Here is a 10000-nt window from a genome sequence, read left to right as displayed (position 1 = left end):
CTGATTCTTGAGTCTCAGAGAGATTACCTGCTCGAGTCCGCAGGCACCCACAGTAAACACAGACCTACACCTACACGTGTCTGGTAAAGCGTGGTTCCTTACGTCCCAAGTTGTAGAGTTGACGAGCAGGTCCTTCTGGGGATTTGGATTCGGCAGGTTTTCTGTTGTAGTTGTAGTTGGTCTGTGAAGTCTGGAGAATACAGAGAGATCCAGGCGAGGCCCACCAGTACGGAGGATGCACTCCTGGTAACAGCAACCGTGCGGAAGTTAATATATATGGTTTTTTGATGTTAAGGATTGTGCGGGCTGTGCTGGTGACTGTTGATATGATACATGTCGAAAAAGAATTAGTCCACGTTTGGAATAAGCAAGTGGTTGGTGGTTTCTTGATGGTAGGGGATGCATATACTATATATATATTATCTTAAATCTACACGACAACACACAATACCACTCTCTCTCTTCACCATATCTATCATATCAATCATTTTTTGAGTGTGTGTTTTTTTGTGTTGAGTGTGTGTGTGGTGATATGAGTTATTTGTGAGTTGTACTCTGTAGAAGTGTTAGTGTGTTTTTGAGAAAAGTTGGACGTTTGTTTGAGAGTGAGTGTGTGTGTGTGAGTGTTTGTTGTGATTGTGAGTGTTAGAGAGTCAGTTGATTTGTGTCAGTATGTCAGTCATTAGAGTTGTTGTTGATGTTCTGTATGGGTTGTATGGAGTGTAGTGTATTGGCATCTCGGGTAGTGAGACATGGGTAGTGTTGGGTAGTGTTGTAAGAGGTGTTATTGATATTTCGTGAGGTGTTTGAGTGGGTGTGTGGGTGTGTGTGGGAGTGTGGGAGGGCTGTTGTGTGTATTTTGTTGGGGTATATCACTTAGAGCAGTCAAGTTTGTTGTGCTTGGGGATGTGTGGATGTGTGTGTGGGTTGGGGGGTATATATAAATATATGCTGTATGGGTGGATGTGTGCTTCTGTGTGTGTGTGTGTGTGTGGGCGTGTGTGTGTGTAGGTGTGTGTGTGTGGGTTGTGGTGTGTTTAGTGGTTGTGTGCGGTGTGGTGTGTGGGGGTGTGTGTGTGTGTGTATGATATGTATGTTATGTGTTTGTTGGTATGGGTGAGTCGTGTGTGTGCTGTGTGTGTGAGGTGTGTGTTTGTGTGTGTGTGTGTGTGTTGTGGGTGGTTGTGGTGGGCGGTGTGGGTGGGAGGGTGGGTGTGGGTGGGTGGTTGGGGTGTGTGTGTGTGTGTGGCGTGTGTGTGTGTGTGTGTGTGTGGTGTGTTGGTGTGTGTGGTAGTGTGTGTGGGGATGTGTGTGGGGGTGTGAGTGTTTGGGGGTATATATATATATATATATATATATAGGTTTGTATGTAGGTATAGTGTGGTGATGTGTGTGTGGGTGTGGTGTGTGGGGCGTTGGGTTGTTGAGTGTGTGTGTGTGTGTGTACATGATGGGTGGGGGGGGGGGGGGGGGGGGGGGGGGGGGGGGGGGGGGGGGGGGGGGTGTGTCGGTGGGTGGGTGTGTGTGGTGTAGTGGTGTAGTGGTGGGGGGTGGTGTGTGTGTGGTGGGGTGGGTGTGTGTGTGGGTGGGTGTGGTGGGTGGTGTGAGAGTGTGTGTGGGTAGTGGTGTGGTGGGAGTGTGTGTGGGTGGGTGGGTTGAGTGGTGTTGTGTGGGTGTGTGTGTGTGTGTGGTGTGTGTGTGTGTGTGTAGTTGGGGTGTGAGTGTGGAGTGTGTGTGTGTGGTGTGGGTGTGTGTGTGTGTGTGTGTGTGTGTGTGTTTGGGGGTGTGTGTGTGGGTGGGGGTGTGTGTGTGTTGTGGGGGTGTGCGTGTAGTGTGTGTGTGATGTAGGGTGTGAGTGTGGGTTGGTGGGTTTGAGGGAGTATGTGTTGTTGAGAGTGAGAGTTTTGTGTGTGATTATTTAATATTTTTAGTTTTTGTGAACTTGATATGTTTATATTTAGATATATTTTATATTTGATAGATATATATTATATATATGTATATGTGTATATTGATATTATTATATATATAATAAATTTTTATATATATACATGTATGTATATAACTAATACCCCCCCCCACCCCCCCCCCCCGACACTCCACCCCCCCCATAGTAGTTGTGTGTGGAGATTGTGTGTGTTTGGGTGTCTGTGTGTTTGGGTGTCTGTGTGTGATTGTGGTGTGGTGTGTGTGATGTGTGTGTGAGTTGTTTTCGGTGTGGTGTGAGTGTGTGTGAAGAGAGAGAGATCGAGAGCGCGCGCGAGTAGAGAGGATGAGAGCGCGCGCGAGAGCAGAGCGAGAGCTCTCTCTCTCTCTCTCTCTCTCTCTTTTCTATATTTATATATATATATATATATCTATATATATAAATATATATCTATGTATAATATATATACCCCAACCCCCCCCCCCCCCCCCCACCCCCCCCCCCCCCCCCCACCCCTTATAGTTATATATGAGTTCTATATAGGTATGTTAGGGTTGTAGATTTTTTGTTTAATTGGTTACTGAATTTATATATAGTATGTTTTTTTTTTAGTTTATTTTTTTTTTGGTACATTTTTATTATTTATTATATATTTTTTAGTTAGTTTTATTTATATAAGATATATTTTATTTATAGTGTGTGGGTGTGTGTGTGTGTGTGTGTATATACTTTATATGTAGGTAGATACTATTATATATCTAACTATAGCTATATTATATTATATATTTTTATATATATTTGATATTATATATATATTGTATATATTTATTTATTTATTTATATATCTATACACACAACACTCACTCACACACTACACACTCTCACACACTTTTATTTATATATATTGATATATATATATATGTTATATATTATATATATATATTACTTTTTATATATATGTATATGTATATATTACTTGTATATGTATGTATGTATTGTTAAACTTTTTCTATCTATCTATTATCTATCTATACCCTCACACACACTTAAATATGTTTTATTTATTAATTTTATTCTTTATGAATGTTTTATACATATATATATAAACTTATATTTGTATTTATATTTACTTATATATTATATAAACATATATATATATATATATCTATTTTATATATTATATTATATTGTATATATAATATATATAGATATATATATATCATCAATTACACACATAATCCAACAACAGATCTGCCCTGTACAACATGAATCAAAATGAACCGCTTCCTTTTCCTCATTCCTTACAGACTCACAAAGAGAGACAAACAGAATATAATCAGTAAACCCCAACCCCGCCATTTCTTACCGGAAAACGACATATTTCGGAGCTCCTTGTGTTCCGTGTGTCTTCATAACTACACAACGGAAGTCGCCGCGATATAACACTATATGGTTTTGTCACTATAACGATAGATCACTGCACTGTTTTTCAATCCCTGTTTGTGATTGCTGGAGGAAAAGAGGAGGAGGAAGAACACATGGCGGGGGGAGGGGGAGGGGGAGGAGGAGGGGGGAGGGGAGGGGGGGAGTATTATCGGGAACGTAACACAAGCGAGAGGTTTTGGGTGTGTTTTCCTGGTGACGCGGGCGGGGCGGAGTACGGGCGGGCTAACGCATTGTAGATTGTTTTCCGTGTTCTCTTGGTTTATCCTCTCTCTCTCTCTTTCTTTGTTTCACTTTCTCTTACTTTATTTCTTTTGCTCTTTCTCTCTCTCTCTCTGTCCCTCTCTGTCTGTCTCTCTTTCTCTCTCTCTCTCTCTCTCTCTCTCTCACACTCACACACACATACACACACATACACACACACACACACATGTGTATATAAATATATATATATATATATATATATATATATAGATAGATAGATAGATAGATAGATAGATAGATAGATAGATAGATAGATAGATAGATAGATATAGATAGATATGTTTGTGTGTAAAAAAAAAAAAAAAAAAAAGTGTGTGTGTGTGTGTCTGTGTATGTATGTGTGTTTATGCATGTATATACGTATATATACATATACGCTACCCACGAGCTAAGCAGCGATCGACCTATATTCAAACCTGGCGTCGCCACATCAATTCTGATCCATTGATGTGGATTGAAAGCACAGTCATCTTTGAGTGTTCGGAGGTGCATGCAAAAGGGGCCACATAATGTGCATCAATTGGAATATTGCAATCATCCGAATATTCTTATCAAGACTTATTGGTGGAGTAGAGGGGCTGTGGATTTCTATCAGTCGTGGGTATTATGTGGGGGTGGGGTGGTTTCTATATATATTTAGAGAGAGAGAGTTATTTGATTGATATTGTGAGTGAGAGATTGGGTTTGATGGTGAGTTTTAGAGTGTGCTTGTGATTGTATTGTTATATATTGTGTTTTTTGTATTGATGGATAGTGTGGTGAGTTATTGTGTATATATTTATATAGAGTGAGTTATAGATACATTTAGATTTATAGGTAGTTAGTTTTATTTTTATAGAGTTATATATTTATTAAGACATAACTTTTATTTTTATATAGTTTTATATAATATACATATATATCATTTAGTATTGATATATATGATTTATATATATTTAGTTATTATATATATATATATAGATATTATATATTAGATATATATGATATAGATTATTGGCCTTGTTTTTTCTGGAGTGTGGTGTGTGTGTGTGTGTGTGGACATATATATATATATATATATATATTATATTCTTCACCTTATATATGATATTGTTTATTTTATATATATTGTGTTATATATATATATATATTTGTGTGTGTCGGATGTGTGTGTGTGTGTGTGTGTGTGTGTGTGTGTGTGTGTGTGTGTGTGTGTGTGTGCTGTGTGTGTTTATATATATATATATTATATTTATATATATATATATATTTATATATATTAGTATAATATAATTTATTTATTTTTCATGGCGAAGCTCTGGATTACAATTATTTCCAATTTTCCTTTTTTTTCTTATTAGTTACACAATTATTTAATGATCTAATAAAATAGTTTTAAAAAAATCGTATACAGTATGTGTGCAACTTGTGAATCCCTTGTAGAATCCCCAGTAGTTAATATAATTGGTTACTGATGACTTGCTTAGTAATCACACTTCACACATTCCATAAAAAACATAACCATAAAAAAAAAAAAAAAAAAAAAAACACAAACACACCTCTTTCTACATTTTTCCAAGGATAACACCTTACCCACAAGCAACGTATATAATAAATATAAATATAATCTATATCTACACCTTTTCTTTTCCAGAATTAGCCCCAATTCCTCGCGAGTTGGAGACGAATATCCGCAGATATCCACACATGCACGATGATGCTTATGCCACCAAAAGATTCGGGTGTAATGGGAATACGCCACTGGTTCTACCGTGAGTATATATATATATCTTTTTTTTATCTATTATAGGAAGATTTATGAGTTTTATTGGAGTTTGTGTATGTTTGTATACTTGGACTTCAATCACGAGGTAGTTTTATTTTCTCTCTGGACCGGGATATAATCTTTTTTTTTTTTTTAGTATCTATATTTTTCTTTTTATTCCCGACGAGTACACACACAGAGGAGAGAGAGAGAGGAAAAAGATTGAGAGAGGGAGAGAGAGAGAGAGAGAAAGAGAGAGAGAGAGTAGGAAGAGAGAGAGAGAGAGAGAGAGAGAGAGAGAGAGAGAGAGAGAGAGAGAGAGAGAAAGAGAGAGAAAGAGAGAGAGAGAGAGAGAGAAGGAGAAAGAGAAAGCGAGAAATAAGGAGAATGAGAAAAGAAAAAGAGAGAGTAGATAGGTGAGAAGGAGAGAGGTAAAGAGGACCGAAGAAGAGGAGGAGAAAGAGGAGAAGAGACGCGAGGAATAAGGAGATGAGCAGAGAAGAGGGGAGGTAGGGGGAGGAGGAAGAGATGATAGTAGAACAAGAGAGGAGGAAAGAGACGCAGGAGGGGAGGAGGGAGAGAGAGAGCAGAGGAGAGAGAGAAGGTGGAGAGACGAGAGAGGAGAGGGCAGAGAGAGAGAGAGCGAGAGAGAGGAGAAGGACTGAAGAAGAGAGACGGCGGGGAGAGAGAGATGGGAAGAAGGGATGGAGAAGAGACTGAGAGGGGAGAGAGAGAAGCGAGAGAGTAAGGAGTAAGAGAAAGCGAGAGAGAAGGAGAATGTGAAAAGAAAGAGAGAGGAGAGAGGAAAAGAGAAGACGAGATAGTAGGAACAAAGAGAGAGAAAGAGAGAGGAGAGAGAGTGAGATAGAAGCAGAGAGAGAGTGACAGAGAGGAGAGAGAGAGAGAGGATGAGAGAGAGAGAGAGAGAGAGAGAGAGAGAGGGGAAGGACGAAAACGAGAGAGGTGAGAGAGAAGACGAGAGAGGAGAAAAGAGAAAGCGAGAGAGGTGCGTTGGAGAAAGAGAAGGCGGAAATAAGGGAGAAGAGAAAAGAATAAGAGAGAGTGTAGGAAAAAAGGGAAAGAGAGAGTAGCTAGGGTACAATGAGAGAGAAAGAGATGATCAGAGAGAGAGAGATGAGCGGAGAGAGATGAGGGCAGAGAGAGAGATGACGGGAGAGAGAGATGAGGGGAGAGAGAGAGATGAGCGGAGAGAGAGGGGGAAGAGAGAGAGTGAGGACGAGAGACGGACGGACCGGAGGAGAGAGAAGGAAAGCGAGAGAGAAGGAGAGAGAAGCGAGATGGAGAGGAGAGGTGAGAGTAAGAGTGGAATTTATGGAGACGAGTAGTGAGAGATTGGGGAAAGAGATGAGAGTAGAGAGAGGGAGAGATTGAGAGAGGAGAGGAGAGAGAGAGAAGAGTTCTTTGGAGAGAGGAGGAGGGGGAGAGGACGACAGGAGAGAGGACCGAGAGCGAGAGAGAGGGAGAAGGAGAAGGAAAGAGAGCCGGGTGAGAAAGAGAGGAGAGTAGAAAAAGAGAAGAGAGATGAAGAGGAGGACAAGAGAGAGGAGAGAGAGAGAGAGAGAGAGAGAGAGAGAGAGAGAGAGAGAGAGAGAGAGAGAGAGAGAGAGAGAGAGAGAGAGAGAGAGAGAGAGAGAGAGAGAAAACGAGAGAGGAGAAAGAGAAAGCGAGAGAGAAGGAGAAAGAGAAAGCGAGAAATAAGGAGAATGAGAAAAGAAAAAGAGAGAGAGTAGGAAAAAAGAGAAAGAGAGATAGTAGGAACAAAGAGAGAGAAAGAGAGAGAGAGAGAAAAGAGAAAGAAAGAAACAAAGAGAGAGTAGGAATAAAGAAAGAGAAAGAGAAAAAGAAAGAGAGAAAGAAAGAAAGAAAGAGAAAGAAAAAGAAAGAAAGAGAGAGAGAGAGAGTAAGAGATGATGCTGACATCAGAATCCACTGCCTTTTAAAGATCTCTTAAATCTTTTAAAGAGAGAGAGGGAGAAGGAGGGAGAGAGAGAGAGAGAGAGAGAGAGAGAGAGAGAGAGAAAGAGAAAGAGAAAGAGAGAGAGTAAGTGATGATGCTGACATCAGAATCCACTGCCATATATGGTCTCCTAAAATCTTCGTTCTTGTTAACTAATGTTGCTTATACAGTAAATATCTCTTGAAGAACATTGAAAGGTCTTGCGTTATCATTATGATACTTCTCGAATATTCAATTATCTCTCTCCATATATATATATCTATCTATCTCTATCTTTCTTTCTCTCTCTCTCTCTCTCTCTCTCTCTCTCTCTCTCTCTCTCTCTCTCTCTCTCTCTCTCTCTCTCTCTCTCTCTCTCTCTCTCTCTCTCTCTCTCTCTCTCTTTCTTTCTCTCTCTTTCTCTCTCTCTCTCTCTCTCTCTCTCTCTCTCTCTCTCTCTCTCTCTCTCTCTCCTCTCTCTCTCTCCTCTCTCTCTCTCTCTTTATATATACATATACATATATATATATGTATATATATATATATATATATATATATATATATATATATATATATATATCTATATTATGTGTGTGTATCTCTATATATATATATATATATATATATATATATATATATATATATATATCTATATTAGTACATATATATATATATATATATATATATATATATATATATATTGTATATATATATATATATATGTATATATATATATATATATATATATATATATATATATATATATATATATATATTTATATATATAAAATTATCTGTAGTGGATTATTTCATGATGGAGATCTTCTGAATAGTCACCATTCAGAGGAGATAAATAATTCTTTAGAAAGAGTATATGAATAATTCTAATAGTAAAATAAAAGGCGAATATAGCCCACAGCATAATAGAATAAAATATAATTAAAATCAAATGGAAGGTTAACTAGACGATATTATGTAGGCTACAGTATTTTGCCCTACTGTTTTATTAACACGATAGAATTGTGTTTGTTCGTGATATAATTTATTATTTTTGTTGGTCTCTTTGCTTATATATTATAAGTTTAGTAATTTGATCTATCGAATAATTATTCCGCTTTGGTAATGTAATTTTATATAGGGAGAATGCTGTGTATTTAGCACTGGCCCACTTAGAAATGTTTTTAGAAATATAACATGCAGTTTATGGTGTAATGTTAACACCATTTGCTACTGAATGTATAATGTTTGCTGCTATAAATTACACAATGGATTCTTGTCATACTTTCTTTTTTTATTTCTCTCTCTCTCTCTTTGTTTCTATCTTTCTCTCTCTCTCTCTCTCTTTGTTTCTATCTTTCTCTCTCTCTTTGTTTCTATCTTTCTCTCTCTCTCTCTCTCTCTCTCTCTCTCTCTCTCTCTCTCTCTCTCTCTCTCTCTCTCTCTCTCTCTCTCTCTCTCTCTCTCTCGTTCTCTCTCTCCCTCTCTCTCTCTCTCTCTCTCTCTCTCCTCCTCTTCCTCCTCTCCCTCCCCCCTCCTTCCCTCCCTCCCTCCCTCTCCTCTCCCTCCCCCACCCTCCCTCCCTCTCCTTTCATCCCACTCTCTCCCTATCTCCCCCTCCTCTCCCTCCCTCCCTCCCTCCTTCCTCCCTCTCCCACCCTCCCTCCCTCCCTCTCCTTCTCCCTCCCACCCTCCCTCCCTCCCACCCTCCCTCTCCCTCTCCTTACATCCCACTCTCTCCCTCTCTCCCTCCCTCTCCCTCCCTCTCCCTCTCCGCCTCAGCACTTCTACCAGTTGCATAACACAACAATTTAGCAACGGGTATTGAATGCATAATCGCGTACCCAACTCCGCATCACGAGATAAAATCAGAGACATGGGGAATGTGCATTAATATACGCCACAGAAACTTACCGGTACATCTTGCTGCGCAGTTACCAGGTAACACTAAAGCCAGTTTGAAGCAGTGGTGTGGAATCGTGAACTTTAAGGCTAAACAGCTTTTGGGAATCTATTATTTATAGCTTTTTGGGTGTGGAGAATCCTCTTTCTTTCTTTCTCTCTCTTTTTTCTTTCTTTCTCTCTCTTTCTTTCTTTCTCTCTTTCTTCTTTCTTTTTCTCTCTTTCTTTCTCTTTCTCTCTCTTCTTCTTTCTCTTTCTCTCTCTTCTTTCTCTTTCTCTCTTTATTTCTCTTTTTTTCTCTCTCTCTATCTCTTTCTCTCTCTATCTTTCTCTTTTTCTTTCTCTCTCTCTTTCTTTTTCTCTTTCTAGCAATGGGGCTCTTAGGAATGCCGTGAGAAGCTCAGGTTAGCAATGAGGCTTTTAGGAATGCCGATACTATGAGAATATGAAAACGGAAAGTTGAATATATTGTATAGTAATATGATGCGGTATTCTGAATAAAGTCTAACCTGTGACTGAATATTGCTTTCCACGTCAGGAATTAACAATGAATGGTTGAATATCTCCCAAAATAATTATCTTTAATATTTTCACGAAATTTGAAATCAGGATCATTGTATTCGTATCTATTTGATATTCATCATTTTAACGAAGTCTCTAATCACCTTGATTAAAGACTTCAGTCACTTACTATATGATGATCGATACTCTTTTATTAGAATTATCGAAAGGGATATATATATATTTTTTTAAATTTAAGCGTTAA

General features: G+C 38.7%; 1 protein-coding gene across 1 annotated transcript in view; it reads left to right on the top strand.

Annotated features, from left to right (window-relative positions):
* The window catches only part of LOC122251087 (uncharacterized), a 46630-nt gene that overhangs the window by 17988 nt on the left and 18642 nt on the right, over positions 1-10000 (top strand). Inside the window, exon 4 of the mRNA XM_086534564.1 lies at positions 5268-5385. Coding sequence (XP_086390690.1) covers positions 5268-5385 — 118 coding nt within the window. The remainder of the gene's footprint in view (positions 1-5267; positions 5386-10000) is intronic.

Source organism: Penaeus japonicus, unplaced genomic scaffold (genome assembly GCF_977035675.1).
Source record: "Penaeus japonicus unplaced genomic scaffold, GWHDUDI00000001_assembly GWHDUDI00000041, whole genome shotgun sequence".
Classification (NCBI taxonomy): domain Eukaryota; kingdom Metazoa; phylum Arthropoda; class Malacostraca; order Decapoda; family Penaeidae; genus Penaeus; species Penaeus japonicus.
The sequence above is the reverse complement of the archived record's forward strand: the minus strand, read 5'-3'. Positions and strand labels throughout refer to the sequence as shown.